We start from the raw sequence: 18,170 nt of genomic DNA, 5'->3' as shown, positions 1-18,170 counted from the left end.
TACCCCTCCCTTGGATCTTAACCTGGGTTGGGGACACCTGTCTGGCTACTGGTTGGGGGCAGGTCAGCTTCATGCCATCAGGGGTCCCCTAAGGCAGGCTGAGCCTTGAGGCAAGAGGAGGTGATCAGGGGACCCACCCACCCTTTCCCTGTCCCCTCTATGCCAAAGAACTACAGGCTCCAGAGAGTATGCAGCATTTATTACAAAGCCAGGAGATAACAAATGGCCCAGGGCGGCGGGGGGAGGGTACAGACACAGGACAAGGTGCGCACACAGACAGACCTGCTGGGGGATGCCCGACCCCAAATACCTAGGTTGCAATGGCGTCTCCCCTCCTCCCCTCCTTCCAGTCTGATCTATATACACTGCAGGAGAAGCAGGTGGGCAGGGGGCCGTTAGGATCTGCCCCTCTGGGGTGCAGACCACCTGACTTGAAGCTGAGGTCAGACCGTGCAGGCTCCTGTCTTGTGCTTTAGATGCCTCGGTCACTCCTTCCTGTCTGTGCTTATCTGAGGTGAACCTCACGCCGCCACCTCTCCCCTGGTGGCCCCAAGCAGACCTGACCCCCGGGCCTGGCGAGGGCAATTCCTGGGTGGGGGCGGGGGAGAAGGGAGTGAAGCGCTCACAAGACTCACAATGCAAACGCCGCGGTGGGAGGGCAGGGGCTGAGGCCGCCCGTGGCCCCATCATCTTTTCCACAAGATAATTGATGCAAAGGCCACGCACACGGGGTGTGGGGAGGGACACGGACTAGCTATTCTCTACACACAAAGTTTCCACGAGAGGAGGGCGTAAGGGAGATGCCATCTCTGCTGCCCTCTTGCTCCTCAGAACAACCAGGGCAGAGACCGCATTTGTAAAAGGCACTGTCATAGCACTTCTCTGGACATTCACCAACGCTGGGGGGGCGGGGGGCAGGAACTGGTCGGGGTCAGGGCAGGACAGCAGCCAAGATGGGGAGAGAAAGAGGGTGGACCCCATACACAGCCGGTTAAGAGCTGTGCCTAAAGCTTTGGGGGTTAGTGGGGCCCCCCAACACCCCTTATGCCTTGGGAAACAGAGGGGGCGGGGGCAGAGCATTACCCAGCCCTAAGTGGCCCCTCCAACCCACCTCCGGGCACCCCCCAAAAGAGAGCAGAGCAAATTACACACGACCCCTGAAAAAGGAACACCCCATCCCCCACACATACACACACACATAAAGTTTGTTTCCTGTGGCATTTAAATTAATCTGGTTGGTCCATAGAAAATAAGTATGTATATTTGGTTTTTCCTATGTACATATATATATAGATTTATTTATAAAACCCATCCCCCACCCCTAAGGTGGGAGGAGCTGGGGAAGTAGAAGTGGAAAAGGGGGCCCAGAAAAAGTGGAGGGGTAGAGAGGCTTGGCTGGAAAAGTAGGAAGAGGGTCCCTTTCCTCAAGTTAAGGGGGGCACAGGTGCTCCGTTGACAGTCATCTTGCGCCCCCTGCTGGTGGAGGATGGTGTCTGCAGGCAGTTCGAGGTGCCCCCATTGGCAGCAGTGGTGGCCCCACTGGCTGTTGCAGGGGGAGTGGGAGAGGTAGGGTGCGGGGCAGGGGGGCCGTGGGAGCTGGGAGAGCCATGGGAGGGGGTGGCTGGGCTGGGCAGGGAGGAGGATGTGGCTGGCAAGGTGGCAGGGCTGGGAGCCTTGTCGCTGACTGACTCACACTCGGATGCCCCGCTGGTATTGGTACCCTCGGAGGGGGTGGGTGCTGTGGGCAAGGTGAGCCGCTTGCAGGCTGGCTGGACTCGGTACTTGAGGGGGAGAGGGCCATTCTGCAGGGAAGGGACGGGGAGGGAAGCGTGTCAGGAGAAAGAGGCTAACGGGGCAGCCGCCCACCTTCACCCCACAGTGCCCAATCAGGGAGAAAGGAAGGGTCTGGGCCTTGGAGACAGGCCAGGGGCGGGGGGGAGAGGAGGAGGCACGCAGAGACCCCTGAGAAGAAGACCAGAGGCAGAGAGAACAGAGAGAGGGAGGCCGAGGAGCAGGAGGCAGCGTTCACGCCCCCACAGCCACCCCAACTGGGAGGCGGCATCTGCCCAGTGGTCCTTTCCTCCTCCTCCTCCTCCTCCTCCTGAGTGTGGGAGGCCACTGGTGAGACAGCCGAGGCTGACCCGGCGTGGCAGGCCACCCTGGACACGCCCAGCTCCTGCCATGAGGGATGCACTGTGTGTGGCCCACGTGAGGGCCTAGGAGCCCCTGTGGGCCCCGCGCCAGCGGGCAGCGCCCACCCACTCACCCTCCGCCAGGGGTAGATGTAGGCGATGTCCATGAGGGTGTAGTACTCCTTCAGCGGCTCGTCCTCGTAGAGAACCTCCACCTGCAGGAGGAAAGGGAGGGCGGCTCGCGGCTCCAGCCGCTTGGCCACGAGGCTCCAAGCCAGGAGTCCTGGGGGGCGGGAGGTGGGGCCTTGGGGAGGGTGACCTTGGGGAGGGTGGACGTGCAGCTGGGCCCTGGTGACTGGGGTTTCGCGGAGGATTCGAGTTCCCTGAGTGGTCACAAGGGCACTCCTACAGCAGGTGGGAGAGGATCCCCCATCATTAACAACCCCCATCCAGGAGTTCCCGTCGTGGCGCAGCGGTTAACGAATCCGACTAGGAACCATGAGGTTGCAGGTTCGGTCCCTGCCCTTGCTCAGTGGGTTAACGATCCGGCGTTGCCGTGAGCTGTAGTGTAGGTTGCAGATGCGGCTCGGATCCCGCGTTGCTGTGGCTCTGGCATAGGCTGGTGGCTACAGCTCCGATTCAGCCCCTAGCCTGGGAACCTCCATATGCCGCGGGAGCGGCCCAAGAAATGGCAAAAAAAAAAAAGACAAAAAAAAAAACAACCTCCATCCCAGCCACCCACACAGCGGTGCGGTGCGGGTCCCCTTCTATCTCTGCCACTTTCTCCCGAGGAGCCAACAGGCAAAGAAAAGGCCCAGGTGAGAAGGACCTTATAGAGCGAAGGCTCTCACTGGGCTGCACAGTGGAATCACCCAGGGAGCCTCAACAACAACAACAAAAAACCCACACCAGTGCTTGGATCTCACCCCAGAGATTAATTTAACTGGTATGACATGAGTCGAGGTTTTTTTTGCTTTTTAGTTTTTTGTCTTTTTAGGGCCGCACTCACAGTGTGTGGAGGTTCCCAGGCTAGAGGCTGAATCGGAGCTGTAGCCACCAGCCTACGCCACAGCCACAGCAACGTGGGATCCAAGCCATATCTGCGACCTACACCACAGCTCACGGCAACGCCGGATCCTTAACCCATTGAGCGAGGCCAGGGATCGAACCTGTGTCCTCATGGACAACGGTCAGATTCGTTTCCTCTAAGCCATGACGGGAACATGAGTCGAGTTTTAACCTCAATGGGCACATCCCACAGGATCCTAACATGTGGCAAAGTGTGGGATCCACTGAGTCAGAGCCTCCACAGCCAACCAGCAGCCCCGGAAGCACCTGGGAGCTCTCTGGAAATGAAGAATCTACTCCATCAAAATCCACATTTTATTTTAACAAGCTCTCTAGGGGGTCACACACACGTTCGAATTTGAGAAGCAATGTCCAAAAGCCCCTTGGGCACTTCAGACGGGCCCTCTCACAGCCAGGTGGCCCCAGACAAGGGGCATTTTTATACACACACCTCTGCCATAGTTCTGAGTGTGCAAGCACGTACATACACACCACCTTGGCCCCACCGCCCCCTCCCCCCAAATCTTGTTTACAATCACCCTCTACGCAGGCTCTTATACAACCAGGCAGGCCTGGGCGACACCCAGGCAGCCTCGGACAACGGCTGGGATGCAAAAATTGCCAGACACCTCCACACATAGACACGTTTTTCACAAGGGCCCAGGGACTCACCTTGTACTTGCTGGGCACGTCCATCTTGTTGCGGAGAAACTTTGCGAGGTGCATGACGGTCATGGCTGCTGGGCATCGCAGGAAGCGCACCCCTGTCTGCTGGGGGAGAGGGACCGAGGGCTGGGGTCCACCCCAGGCACGCTCCCCCAGCCCGCACCCCACTCCTGGGCAGGCTCAGCACTCACCTTCTCCTTGTCGCCATCCCCGTTCTCCAGGGGGCCCTTCTTCTCCTCCCGGTCCCTGCAGAGGGAGAGAGAATGAAGCAGGGAGACCCTAGAGTGGGCAGGATCTGCCACGGCACACGCCTCGGAGGTCCCCCCAGGGGAACGGGGACAGCTGGGAGAAGGGACCCAGCCTAGGACCCCCGAAAGGACCAGGTGTGGGCCGGACTTGCCTGACGCCTTCGTAGAACTCGATGGAGAGGCTGACGATCTCATCGTCGCTCAGCGCCCCCTTCTCCTGCTCCAGGACCTCTCCGCGGTCCTCACTGGAGCCGTTGGGGACTGAAGGAGAGAGGGCTGAGGGCTGAGCCTCGGATGGGGGACGGAGCCCCACCAAGGATCCGGGATCTCGGAGCTCAGCGAGGTGAGCCCAGCCACCCCCCGTGCTGGGAAGGCGGCGTTGGGGGTGCCCAGCCTTCATGCCTCGGGCAGCGCCACACACTCACCGACCCCAGGCCCGGGAGCATGAACGCGCGACACACACGCACACGCGCACACACACACTCTCTCACTCACCCTCTGTCAGGGGGTATGCAGCATAGAAATCCCGTCGCCGTTTCATCTCATCTGGAAGAGAGGAAGCAGGTTGAGGCGGGAGCAACAGGGGGGACAGAGGCAGGAGGACAAAGGGCGTAGGTACCTTTAAAAAGCCCAGGGACCAATTTGTAGACGATGTCTTGAAGGGTTTTGTCAGATCTGGAAAAAAGCGCACAGGGGCCTGTCAGCAACCACCTCACCCGGACCCTTTAGCCAGGGGCCCCCTCTTCCCACCTCCTTTCCTGAGATCCAGGGCCCGGGGTGGGGTCCCCATCAGCCAGGTCTCTAACCCTCCACAATTTCTCAGCCGGAGACATCCCAGAGGGAAGGAAGCAGACTTGGTCCACGCCTGGTGCTCCTCCCGCACCTGGCACGTTGGCCTCAGGGAGCAAGGAAAGCTGAGGCCCGAGGGCAGCTGCCCAGAGGGTGGGGCGGGGGCAGGAGGCGGGGCCCACCTGATGCTCAGCAGCGGCCGAGTTTTGTGGACCTGCACGTCACACATGGGGCAGTACTTGTTGGTCTCCAGGTAGCGCACGATGCACGTTTTGCAGACTTGGAGGGTGTGGAGAGAGGAGGAAGAGTCAGAGGCCTCTTCGTAACCCAGGACCAGCCCCAGGCCCCCGGGTCAGGTCTGGGTACCCCCTCTTCTCCACCTTGTTCAGGCCCGTTCAAAGCCCCAAACACACGGTCCTGTTTTGCACAGATGGCAACTGCCCCTTATCATCCATCCTTGGGCGAGGACAGATCGTGTGTGTGTGTGTGTGTGTGTGTGTGTGTGTGTGTCTGTGTGTAGCCAGGGTCATGCGAGGACAGATCGTGTGTGTGTGTGTGTGTGTGTGTGTGTCTGTGTGTGTGTGTGTCTGTGTCTGTGTCTCTGTGTGTAGCCAGGGTCATGTACCACACAGAAGGTGAGCCTCAAGTCCCAAACCCCCCACCGCCCCCATGGAGTACAAAAAAATAGCCAACCTATTAGATACCTCCCAGCAGCCTTGCCCCCCAGCCACTGCCCGTAATGCATACCAGGGGCACCTGCTTCTTCGGGGGGGTGCGATTTCAGCCACAGAGATTCAAGGAGAGAACTGAGAACTTCTGGGCTGGACCCTCCAGTCCCCCTTCCTGGGCAGCCTCTCTGAGACCGGGACCCTTCGCAGAGGCCCCCCCACACTGAGAAGCAGCCCCTCGACCCAACTCACAGGAATGCAAGCACTCCACGATGGTAGTGGCGTCGATGAAGTACCCCCCGCAGAGGGCACACATGAGGTGAGGGTTCAGCTCCGTGATTTTGATCCGTGTGGTCCGATGCATGATGCTGGGGTGGGGGCAGGGGACTGGGGAGCGTCACCCTGGGAAAGAAACGTGGAGTCAAAAACCCGGAGATGCAAGAGCCCCTTCCATGCTCCACTCCACCTGCCCCGCAGGCAACATCTGTCCCTGAGCCCAAGGCCTCTCCTCTCCCTTCAAGGCCAGACCGGGTGCCTGTGTGGGGCTGCTTCTTTCTGGCCCCCTCTGAGTGTCCCCTGGGTGCCTGGGGCTCTGGAGATTCATGTGACTTTGAGCGACAAGGTCAGGTTCCATCTCAGGAGCAGCGGAAAGACTGAGGTTAGACCATAGGAAGTACTATCAACTCTCCAGAGGATGTGGGGAGGCCAGAAAATGGAAGAGAACAGTTTTTAAAGATCTTCCCGGATCCCAATCCACATCCATTCAAGTGAATTCACTAGGAGCTACGAGGAAACTAGACCCCTGACTGGGTCTTCCTACTCCATCCTCCCCTCCTTCCACCCCCTACTCCTTCTCCAGCAGGTCTTCCCTGGAAGTGTTGTGGGAAGGGGGCACCGCACTGCTGTGCATCCAGCCCCAGGGCTGCCCTCTGCAAATACATCATAGGCGGACCGCACAGGTTCCTGGCCTGGTGCTCGGGTGGGAAATACTAAGGATGGTCCTTACATGCCTCAAGTTGGGGGCGAAAAAAGCTCCAGCCCAAGCCCAGGGCCAGGTGTGAACTTGGGGTCCTAGAAAACCCAGTGTCTTCTAGGGAACTGCAGAGAGCCTGAGTGCAAAGAGCTTCCACAGGAAGCCGCCACTGTGCCCCGGCCGAGCCCGCCGCATGCCGTCCCGCCCGGGCACACGCAAGGCATCTCCCCACGTGGGCACTGTCACCCACCCGCTGTCTCCTGCCCACAGCCTGGCCACAAGCTGGCCAGTGACAGACCACAGGCTCTCAGAGATGCCTGCCAAGGCCAGGCAGAAAGTTCTCTCCGCAGCTCACTCAAGCGCCCAGCCAGGCTCTGGCAGGGTCCTGGGAGGTCAGGCAAAGCCCACGTCTGGACTGGCTGAGGTGCTTATTCCTTGGTAGAGAAATCAAACCTGTCCCCAGAAGGGGTGGCCCCTCCCTCCGCTTTCCCAGAGGAAAAGCCCAAGGAGGGGGGCTCGGGAGGGCGGCCAAGCCCCCAGCAGGTTCTTTATAACCTAACATCCTTCTCTCCTTTCCAGGAAGATTTCTAAAGCCAACACACTGGGTTTTCTAGGACCCGAAATTCACAGCTGGGATCACCAGTTTCTATAGAGACCCCGGGATGAGTTTGGCCAGGACCCAAACAGCCAACAGAGGCTGGCCAGAGACTCAAAGAGATGGCGAGACACAAAGGCCATATGTGGGAGAGAGACCAAGTGGCAGGGCAGCCGGGGTTGGGGGGCGGGGGGGGCACGACACAAGCAAGCCCAGAGCTAGTGGCCAGCCGGTGGCCAAGACCCGCGGGCTCACTCGGCCCGAGGGAGGAAAGGGGTTCCCGCTCCACACTGGGTGGCCTCAGCCAGCCCTCCCGCACCCTCCCTGCACCAAGCCCCTCTTCACAATCATGGAGAAGCCTTGCTGCCTACTATACTGTTTGGCTGTTTCCATAGTAACCCTGCCCCTGGCAAGATGCCCAAATATTATTACAACCATCCAGAGGAGGGGAAGATTCCAAGTGGCTCACTCGCTGAGCATGTGTGATAGCCGTCGGATGTGTACACGCCGCTGAGCCTCCACAAGGACTTCACGTGACTACCTGTCTTGTGTGGGGTGTGTGTGTGTGCAGGTGTGCGCGTCCATATCTAAATGAATCTCTACATGTGTGTGTGCATAGGAGAAGCAAAACATTCTGGGGTCTAATAATGTTGAGGGTCCAGGTTGCTACGGGCAAATCTCATGCTTTCTTCTCTCTCTCACACACACACACAAGTGCACAGAAACACGTGGGCACTTCACACTGCCTTAGCCACCTCATTCACATGCTTGCTGTTTTCAAAACAGTTGCTCTTAAGAACTCCCACCCAGGAGTTCCCGTTGTGGCTTAGTGGTAACGAACCCAACTAGTATCCATGAGGACTTGGGTTCAATCCCTGGTCCCACTCCATGGGTTAAGGATCCAGCGTTGCCTGAGCTGTGGCGTAGGTGGCAGAAGGGGCTCGGATCCTGCGTTGCTGTGGCTGTGGCGTCGTAGGCTGGCAGCTATAGCTCCAATTTGACCCCTAGCCTGGGAACTTCCATGTGCTGCAGGTTCAGCCCTAAAAAGACCAAAAGAAAAAAGACAAAGAGAGAGAGAGGATGCCCATTCAATTCCTACGAGGCCAACTGCAGCCTCAACACGCAGGAGCTCCTAGGCAAATGGCTGGGACCCTTATCCCCTTACTTCCAAGGCACTTATGAGAATTCAGACCAAGACTACCCTGTTCTGGGTGCCCAGGTGAAGGAAAGAGCTGTGGTGCTGACTGAATGAAATGCTCTCCCTAGGAGTTCCCATCGTGGCACAGCGGAGACAAATCCAACTAGGAACCATGAGGTTGAGGGTTCGATCCCTGGCCTTGTTCAGTGGGTTAAGGATCCGCCATTGCTGTGGTTGTGGTATAGGCCGGCAGCTGTAGCTCCGATTCAACCTCTAGCCTGGGAACCTCCATATGCCGTGAGTGTGGCCCTTAAAAAAAAAAAAAAAGAAAGAAATGTTCTTCCTTCTCCCTTAAGAGCCCCCCTGCCACACTCCCTGCTCCCCCCATCTCATCCCCAAGGGCCTCACAGACTGTTACCTCTGAGGCTGCGGGTGGGGAGAAGCACTGATTGGCTCCTCACCTGATTGCCATGGTTACCTGCAGGGCCCTGCCAGCAGGTGCCAAGAACAACTGTAAACAGGAGCTCTGTTCCCTCACTGCACCCACTCACCATCTCTCTCCCCCTAAGAGGCCTCGGGGCCCCATACCTGACACCCAGTTCCTCCCCATCTGGAACTGGCTGGACCTCCAGTCCCCATCACTTTTGGGAAGAATCTGAGGGGGAGAGAGACAAGTCCCAAGAAGCAGAAAAAGGAGACAAGGCCCTTTGGAAGCGGCCCTGTGGAGCTCTGGGGGCTTTCACGGTCAGGCCCAACCACATCCTCAGAGTGGACCTGAGCACAGTCTCCCACCCCCAACTCCTCCCACAGCGGGGGCCAAGTCCATCAATATCTTCTGTCCCCAAATCATTGTCTTTGCAAGGGCTGTCCCAGCGGGACAGCCCTTGCTCCTGGCTTTGGCGATAGCAGCCCTGGGTTTTGGCGATAGCAGCTGGAAAGGAGCTTGATCAGCAGCACCCAGCACCCAACTTGATCTTGCCATCCAAGTCTGGCATTTGTCTTTCCCTGTCCTCAAAGCCCCCTACTCTTAGAGACCACCCTCCATCTCTCTATTCTAACCAGTCTTTCTCTGGAAGCTCCCCTCAAAATTTAGGCTTCTCTTGCTGTCAGGTTGTTTTCTGTTTTGTTTTGTGCTGCTTAGGGCTGAACCCATGGCATATGGAGGTTCCAAGGCTAGGGGTCAAATCAGACCTGTAGCCACCGGCCTACACCACAGCCAGAGCAACACCAGATCCGAGCCGTGTCCTCAACCTACACCACAGCTCATGGCAACGCCGGATCCTTAACCCACTGAGCGAGGCCAGAGATGGAACCTGTGTCCTCATGGATACTAGTCAGATTTGTTTCCGCTGAACCAAACCAACAAGAGGAACTCCTGTCAGTTGTTTTTTAGGTTTTTTTCCCCCCCGTGGAGAAAGAGCCAGTCTTTGGAGTTCTCCTGTGGTGCAGCGGGCTAAAGATCTGGTGTTGTCACTGTAGTTGGCTTGGGTCACTTCAGTGGCATGGGTTCAATCCCTGGCCGGGGAACTTCCCATGCTGCAGGCATGGCCAAAAAATGATAGATAGATAGATAGATAGATAGATAGATAGATAGATAGATAGATAAAGAGTCAGTTTCTGATAAGCCAGGTGCCCGGCTACAGCATTCTTTACTCTGCTTTCCCTCCACATGAAGTTCGCTTAACTCCCTCACTAGAAACTCTCCAAGCCTTGGGAAGAATCACTCAAGGTCGCATGCAGCCATCCAGAGCTGCAGATGTGGAAAGGACCTTAGAAAGCATCTTGTCCAGTCCTTTCATTTTACAGATGAAGAACCTCAGAAAGAAGTGATTTGTCTAAGGTCACAAAGTCACCCAGTGGCAGACCCAGGACTGGACACAGCCTGACTCCCATTCCAGGGCTCTTTGCACACTGGCGCCCAGGCTGGGCCTCCCACTCATCTAAGGAGCCGATAAGCCTGGCCTGGCTCCACTGAGGCAGGCAGAAGGTAGAAAGACGCCGGGCTCCGCAGAAGACCAGTCTGTGAGCTGTCTGGGAGGGGCCAAAACATAACCATCAGCACACCTTCTTGCTTTGAATTAGGAAGAGGGGGCAGGAGTTCCCCTTCATGGCTCAGCGGTAAAGGGACCTGACTAGGATCCATGAGGACGCAGGTTCAATCCCTGGCCTGGCTCGGTGGATTAAGGGCCCGGCGTTGCTGTGAGCTGTGGTGTAGGCCAGCAGCTACAGCTCCTATTCTACCCCTAGCCTGGGAGCCTCCATATGCTGCGGGTGTGGCCCTAACAAGCATAAAACAAAAATAAATAAAAATTTAAAAAGACAGGGCAGAGGCTGATGGCTCACCTGACTTCCCAGCTACAGATATGGAAGCAGGCTCCATGGAAGCTCAGTGAATGTACCCAGAATGTACTGGGTCCGGGGTTCCATAGGATGCCATTCCTCTCCCAGCTGTGTAGGTTCAATTCTGCAAGCCTGTGTATTCCCGCGCGCGCGCGTTTGTGTGTGTGTGTGTGTGTGTGTGTGTGTGTGTGTGTGTGTGTGTGTGTGTCTGCTTGGGACACTGTCAAACTCTCAATGTTCCCTGTTCCTTGACCTTGGGTGGAGGATCTGCTCCTCTCACCAGCAGCATCAAGAGTCCCCAATGTCTTGAAGCTGGGCCCACCCTACCCTCTCTCCCCTCCCCACCTCTCAGCTTCCTAATAACAAAGACAAAAATCCAAAATATACACAGCTACACTGCCAGATACACACACACACACACACACACAGCCAGACACGCTCCCCTCCATTTCTCTCTCACGCTCACAACACACACAGGCCAGACAGACACTTGCTTGGCCAGACACACACAGACACGCCCCATCTCACACACACAGCCAGACCAGAGCCAGGTCCACACTCGCCAGATGCACAGGCCACCCCCACCCACCCTAGAAGCACACTGTCTGACATCCCTGCCTGAAACCAGAGCTGCAAACACACACTAACCTTTTGTGCATCCCGTGTCTACCCAGGGTAAATTATAACATAAGTCTTCCAGCAACAAAGGCTGTGCAGCTCCCAACCTCCACTCTGGGGGCCTGAGGCTGGAGGAGTGGGGAGGGCATCCAACCTGCACAAAGATGTAACCTCTTCCTATTCACGTTCTCTCCATTCCCATGGCAACAGCTCCATCAACCAAGATCTCCCAGGCAAGACCAGGAGCAGCAGACAGCAGCGCCGCGCCCCCACCCCACCAAAGACTTCAACTTGAACATCACCCAGCCACACTCCATCTGGATCCCAAGTCCCAAGTCTCACCTCAACCCTGTTTCCTGCCTCTTTCCAAAGACAGCTCTAAGCCCTCTACCCCCAACTCCAAACCAGGAAAGCCCCGGGAAAAACCTCCCACCAAAAAAGCTACAACAGAGCTGGCTTTATGCTCCTTCTCCAAGTACTGACACCTTGGAACAGAGTGGAGACGGGAAGAAGAGAAATGAGAGTTTCAGCAACAGAAACAAACTGCAAGAGGCCCAGAAAAGGAGGCATCAGAAAGAAACGGGAGACAATCAGGAGACACCCCCCTTCCCAACCCCACCCCAGACCCGGAGCCCTGGAGGGACGGAGGCATCGCGGCGGGGGTGGGGGTTCTCTGAGAGACAAAGACCAGAGCGGAGCGCGAGGAACCGCTTCCACAATATTTACAGGCAAATGCACCATTCCCAGGCCCCCCTCTTTCCCTACCTCAAGCCATCCGGAGCAATTCTGGGCAGACGGGGGCAGTGGGGGTGGGGGAGAGGCGTGCCTGGGCCCCCCGCGGAGACAGGAGGGGCAGGGGTGTCTGCTGGCCCAGGGGTCCCAGCCCCTCAGAACTAGAAGCAGGAGGGCCTAGGAGGGGAGGGAGCAGCCGGGCCCCAGCGTGGAAGAGGAGCCAGTCCGCCAGACCCCTCTGGCCTCTGCGGGCGATGGAAAACATCTCCCCCACCTCCCATCTACCCCTCCACCTCGGCTTCCCCAGGAGCCTAAGTCACAGGATCCGGGACCCCAGTTACTGGGTGGCCGCTCCTACCTTCCCTAGAGCCAAACTTTCGGCGGGGCCCAAGGAGGGGTGTTCCGGAGAAAGAGGCTCCTCCGAGGTGGTTCGGGGGGAGGGGGCGGGGCGCCTAGTCCGGGGATGAGGGGGGGGGAAAGGGACCAGCTGGGGGAGGTGCCGAGAGGACCGAAGCCCCGCGGGGAAGAGCGCCCTCCCCCGGCCCCGCAGCCATCGAAAAGCTCGTCCCCTTCTTCCCCGCGTCAAGTCCTCGCGCGTCCACGACGCCCCAGCGCCCACGGAAGAAGCCGAGAACGGCCCCCTCCCCAGAAAGGGGTCGTGGGGGAGAGCCAGGGGCTGCTCCGGCTCATGGGGAGGGCTGGAGGGGCTGAGATCCGCCCCAGCGCGGAGCCCCGAAGCCCCTGTGGCTGCCTCGGACCCTTCCCCTCGCTACCTCGGGTGCAGGGTCTAGGGGGGCTGCGGCACAAAGAGGTGGTGGTCGACGGAGACGCCAAATCATTAAAAGGGGGAATCCACTTCGGCCATCTTGGAAGGGAGGAAAAGGAAAAGGGGAGAGAAAAACGGGAGAAAGAAAGGCGGACGGGGCGAGCTAGGAGAGGGGCCGGCGGGGGTGGGGCGGAGACCAGAGACCAGGCCCGGCTCAGAGCCTCCCCCACCCGGGTTTGCAAAGGAGGAGAGACCGGCCCCGAGTCCCAGTCCGCAGATGGTTACCGGGGAGAAGAAGGAGAGGAGAGGGGAGTCTGCGTCCTCTTACCTGGGTTCAGGGTCCGGTGGGTCCCGGGGAGGGGGGGATGGGAGGGAGGGAGGGAAGGGAGGGGAGGGGGGGCCGCAGCCGTGTCGCTCGCTCGGGCGGCGGGAGGGGAGAAACACACGGTAAGAAAGGAGTTTGTGAAAGCGGCTCGGGGTGGGAGGGAGAGAGGGGAGGGGAGGGGACGGAGGGGGGAGGGGAGGGACTGGGGCTCGGAAGGGGGGGGAGACAAAATGGCTTTTTTCCTCCCGACTAGAGTAGGTCCCGCCCACTACTCACCCACGTGACCTCATTCCTTCAGGGTGTTTGCGGAGCGGGGAGGAGGGGGTAAGGCTACCGCGGCTGCCCCCCCACCCCCGGGTGCCGGGCCCCCCAAAACTAGGACACGACCTCAGCCTTCCCCATCTGCCCCTGACCCTGGAGGATGACTCCTCTTCTGTGTTACCCGCCTCAACCAACCCCTGCCTTCAAAATGTGGGTGCCCCCCACCCTCTGACCCTGCGATCCTCGCCCCTAGCTGGGGCGCCTGGAAAATGGTGAGATGAGGATTGGGCTGAAATGTGGCTCGCTCTGCAGTCCTCCACGCCTCGGCCTCGACCAAAAGGCACGGTGCTCGGGCTGGGGACACGACGCCCCTGGCCACGCGTCCAGATTATTTTCATTCACTCTAAGTGACACTCCCTTGAAATTAATAACTGCATGGGTGAGGGCGACCGTCTCCTCCCCACCCCCTACGTCCCCTCCGCGACGGATGGCCCGCTCGAAAACGCTGAGCCCGGGACCCACCCCGAGGGAGAAAACCGACGAGGCGGGGACAGAGGCAGAGGCCTCAGGCGGGGGGACGTCTAGCGGCTGGGGCTCGGGTTGCTGAGATGGAGGCTGGAGCCCCCGGTGTGCTTGGACGAAGAAAGGAAGGTAACCCGGGCCGGGAGATAAACAGAAGACTGCACAGCTCTGGCTCCGGGACCGGGACACGATAACGGGCTGAAGGCAAGAGGCCCGAATCCGAGTGCACTAGAAAACGAGGCGCGGGGCCTCGGAAGTGGGCCCGCGCTTTTTCCTGCTAGGTACTGATTCCCGCATTTTTCGCCCGCGCGCGGATCGCGTTCCTCGCTTTGCATAGTTGGTGCGCCTCGCTCGCCCTGGCAGCGGGAGGAGCCCGGTGAGCGCAAAGGCGGCTGGTATTCGCCGACTCCGACCGTCGCTCCGGGCTCCACCTCGCGCTCGAGCTCCGGTCTCCGGTGGCTCCTGCCTGGAGGAGAGAACGAAGGGGAAGCTTGGAAAACCTGGGAGCAGCAGCAGAGGCCAGCGCCAGGGAAGCCGATTGGTACTATGTTATTGGAGACTACAGTGGGCCTGCTTCATTACAACTGTCGATTCGCTTATTCCTTATTCAGAATTTATTAGGGAGGGTCTTTATGTCAGTCGCTACAAAGAGCTCGATTATCCGTCCAGAAGCGCCATTAAGCTCACTGGCGGTGGGTGGCTCGAGTTAGGAAATTAGGAAACGAATCTTGAACAAGCATCGGACCGCCTGCCTCCTCCTTCTACCCTCCTCGCTCGCAGCCCAGGCAGATCCAAAGCTGGGGACTCCGGACTGAATGCTTTCACCCTTTGGCTGGCGACCAGGAAATCTGCGGACCCTGGCCGCCCAGTGACCCCAGCTTCAGCCTTTGGCCCACGCCCGGCGAGTTGGGGCGGGGTGGGGGGAGAGGAAGGACGGGAGAGATTTCCGCCCAGAGCGGGTGGTCTGAGAACCCGCCCGAACAGGGCCAGGGGAGGATTCGGTCACCTGCTCCCTTGTCCTTGGGTGCCGAGACCGGGAGTCCGCCACCCTTCATGGAAAGCGGGCTCTTGGCGTGGGCATGCTCACGGGTCCCTGGGGCAAGTGTGCTGCAGGCATCCTGGACTCTGCCGGGGAGGTATCCTCTTCGTTCACCCTGCGGGAAGAGGAGTACAGCAAGGACTCATTTGCCGCTCCTTTCCGGCTAGAAGATCCAGGCCGGCAAGAGAAACATGTAGGGGCTTTTCAGGAAGAATTCGGTCGCACCCACAAGCCACAGGGAGCACCCAGGGGCAAACCGGGATGGGGTTGGGAGGATATCTGCTACAGGGAAGAGGGCTGACATCCCTCTCAGTCCCCACTGGGGCCTTTTCACTTGGACTGCTGTCCAAGAGGACCCACCATGTTCACTGGAGGTCCCTTCACTTGTTCCTTAGACAGTTATTAAGTGCCAACCACCAGCAAACTACAAGATAGAAGGAGCACACTGAAAACCCCACTACCTGCAAAAACTTCTTATTTCCAGCCTGAGTGACCAGTTCCCACATCCCTGGCCTTTTTAGCTTACTAGCTTACCAGGAGAACTTTTTTTTTTTTTTTTTTTTTGTCTTTTTAGGGCCATGGCCATGGCATATGGAGGTTCCCAGGCTAGGGGTTGAATCGGAGCTGTAGCTGCCGGCCTACACCACAGCCACAGCAACACAGGATCCAAGTGGCATCTGCGACCTATACCATAGCTCAGGCAACACTGGATCCTTAAACCACTGAGCCTGGATCCTTAACCCACTGAGCGGGGCCAGGTATCTCATGGTTACTAATTGGGTTAGTATTAGTTGGGTTCATTAACAACTGAGCCACAATGGGAACTCCAGGAGAACCCTTCTTTTTTTATTATTATTAAATTTAATGTTTTGTTTTAGATATTTTTATTTTTTCCATTATAGCTGGTTTACAGTGCTCTGTCAATTTTCTACTGTAGAGCAAGGTGACCCAGTCACACATACATATATACATTGTTTTTCTCACATTATCATGCTCCATCGTAAGTGACTAGATATAGTTCCCAGTGCTATTACAGCAGGATCACATTGCTTATCCATTCCACAGGAAAGAATTTGCATCTATTAACCCCAGGTTCCCAGTCTAAACCACTCCCTCCCCCTCCCCCATGGCAACCACAAGTCTGTCAGGAGAACCTTCTAACCAAACCTTTCTCACATCTGAAGTTCTCTAGTTTCCCCAACAAAGAAGCACCTGTCATGTGCCATTGTCAAATACAGCTCTAGGCACCGGGTCGGTAACCTGATGACCTGGATTTTGTCCCACAGGATGCTCACAGGCTGGTGCAGGCAAGCTGCAGGGTTACACAGCCTGTCGGTTTAGCTTCCATGGGCACGGTGTATATCCTGTGTATACCCACCCCCATTGCCCCCCTAGGCCTGCAGCAGCAGTAAGAGTAGGTGAGCATTGGGGAAGGCTTTCAGAAGAGGCTTCCTTTGAGCCTTGTCTTGAAAGGAGACCAAAGTGGAAGGAAACCGCTTAAGAGGGTCCTTTGCTTAGCTCCTCCATAAAAATGGAGGCTCCCTCTCCCAGCTCAAGGGTGCACCTCTGCACTGGCAAAGCGATGTATGCCCAAATTTCCCCTCTCCTATGCCAGTTGTAGTATCTCAGGAGGTCATCCAGCTGACAAACTTTTCATCAGAAGAGTCACTGTGTCTGTCATAGACTAGAAGCTTCCAGAGGGTAGCAACTCAGGAAACCTAGGTAATTGTTTCTAGCACATGTACCGAGAGATACTTCGAGAAGAAGACCTCCTGGAAGATAGTAGAAGAAAGCAGCTCCTTCAGCGATTTTATGAGTCTTTACCTCTGTGTCTTTTACTCCTTCTCTCTCCCCCAAACAATGTCCTTTGTCACATTCTGCTTCTATTTCTCCAACCTCGTCCCCACATCTTTATATTTCTAGAAAAACAAACAAACAAAAACACCTGTTTTGTCTTGATGCTTTCCTTTTTCTCATGCTTGTCGTGTTAATTGCTTCTCTCCCCCCTCGCCATTCCTCTGGGTCTCCCATTGACCCCGCCTGTTTCTCTGTCATATCCCCGCTTTCTGTCTCTCTCTGTATAGGACAGCTGATTTCCCCTTCTCACCTTTTTTTTTACTTCATCCCTCAATTTGTTACTGCCTTTGTCGCTCACACTTTCTTCCTTTCCAAATGTAGTATTTAGAGAATGAAATATCGATTGAGGCAGATAAGGGAAAACCGCCCAACCTCCAAGGCAAATTCATTCTTAATCCTGTGAAAAAATGCAACCTGAAACGTATTGTACAGTGAGGCAAAAACCTATATGTCTTTGCCTTCCCTGCAATCCTGTTGGGGGCGGGGTGGGAGGAAGGTGGCAGAGGGAAGTGCTGGAGAAAGTATCCCCTCCTTAACGAAACAACATCGAAGTTTCAATCACAATGACCCTCGGATTTACTATAGAAATAGTATTGTCTGCTGTTTCAACACAAAATCTGGCTTTGCAGTGTTTGTGAGAATAAGGTTTTTCCCCTTTTTCGAGGGGGAAAAGAGAGCGTCCCTGGGTGGGCTCGAACCACCAACCTTTCGGTTAACAGCCGAACGCGCTAACCGATTGCGCCACAGAGACTGCGATAGCTAGTGGTGAGCTGGTGGCCAAGTCAATGGGAGTGAGCCTGCGACAGCGCTAGAATCAGAGCGGAAACCCCACAACCTTGTGAAAGAAGTGACTTGACGGAAAAAGGGAAGCCTCACGACCTGGAGAGAGAAGCAGGCGGGATGTGCACGCCTCCCCTGCACTGGCTCGGAGGTGGGGTTGGGGAACTGTCACCTGCTTCCTCATTGGGGACACCCAGAACGTCCCTCTTTAAGGTGACCCGAGGTTAGGGATACTTGAAAGTCGACCTGTTGTGAATCCCTCAGAGCAGAACCACCTTCGGCTTCCAAATCTTTCCTTTGCTGCCCAACCCTTGCAGCCGCAGAATACCCAAGACGCCCTCCCTCTGCCCCTCCCCTTGGCAACAGTAAAAATGCATTTTATGGGCTCCTCCTAAATACGAAGCATGTCCGGAGCCTAGCATGGTGACTGGCACACAATAGACAAGGATTTCTGGAATGAATAAATGAAACAAGCTTCATGAGTAATATGCGCGACGCGCACAGCGTGCTCTTAAACAACCCCGGGGCCCTTCACTAGTGCGAAAGCCCTCTATCTCGGGTTTCATCAGCCCACGTGGGCACAGGTTCCAGCCCGCGATGGGGAATCCAAGACTGGGTCCACCGCTATCCCAGCTTGCACCGCGACACCGGGC

The 18,170-nt window shown here is 57.0% G+C and overlaps 1 protein-coding gene and 1 non-coding gene across 5 annotated transcripts; both read right to left on the bottom strand.

The window, feature by feature from the left end:
• Positions 179 to 13,327, bottom strand: PCGF2 (polycomb group ring finger 2). Of its 4 annotated transcripts, none has more exons than XM_021067066.1 (10): positions 13,062 to 13,327; positions 5,824 to 5,973; positions 5,086 to 5,182; positions 4,734 to 4,789; positions 4,610 to 4,660; positions 4,267 to 4,375; positions 4,058 to 4,112; positions 3,873 to 3,968; positions 2,267 to 2,347; positions 179 to 1,802 (listed from the first exon to the last, which is right to left on the bottom strand). In XM_021067066.1, exons 2-10 carry the CDS (start codon positions 5,933 to 5,935, stop codon positions 1,425 to 1,427), a joined length of 1,035 nt encoding a protein of 344 aa, XP_020922725.1. In that variant the 5' UTR covers positions 5,936 to 5,973; positions 13,062 to 13,327; the 3' UTR covers positions 179 to 1,424. The 4 variants fall into 4 exon arrangements, with proteins under 4 accessions (XP_020922725.1, XP_020922722.1, XP_020922723.1 ...); XM_021067063.1 differs by having other exon boundaries at positions 3,873 to 3,971; positions 13,062 to 13,320; XM_021067064.1 differs by lacking the exon at positions 13,062 to 13,327 and adding an exon at positions 12,741 to 12,959 and having other exon boundaries at positions 3,873 to 3,971.
• On the bottom strand, positions 17,415 to 17,488 carry TRNAN-GUU. Its single transcript has one exon. It is a non-coding gene; the product is annotated as a tRNA-Asn (tRNA).

The sequence above is a fragment of the Sus scrofa genome, chromosome 12 (assembly GCF_000003025.6).
Source record: "Sus scrofa isolate TJ Tabasco breed Duroc chromosome 12, Sscrofa11.1, whole genome shotgun sequence".
Classification (NCBI taxonomy): domain Eukaryota; kingdom Metazoa; phylum Chordata; class Mammalia; order Artiodactyla; family Suidae; genus Sus; species Sus scrofa.
This window is presented reverse-complemented; position numbering and strand designations above follow the sequence as displayed.

Excerpts from the sequence above, each read along its gene's own strand:
- PCGF2 (XM_021067063.1), bottom strand. The coding sequence starts at position 5,935 with ATGCATCGGACCACACGGATCAAAATCACGGAGCTGAACCCTCACCTC. Across the intron at positions 3,972-4,057 it reads GGGATGGCGACAAGGAGAAG|CAGACAGGGGTGCGCTTCCT; the intron begins GTGAGTGCTGAG and ends CCTCTCCCCCAG. Across the intron at positions 2,348-3,872 it reads ACGTGCCCAGCAAGTACAAG|GTGGAGGTTCTCTACGAGGA; the intron begins GTGAGTCCCTGG and ends TTCCTCCTGCAG.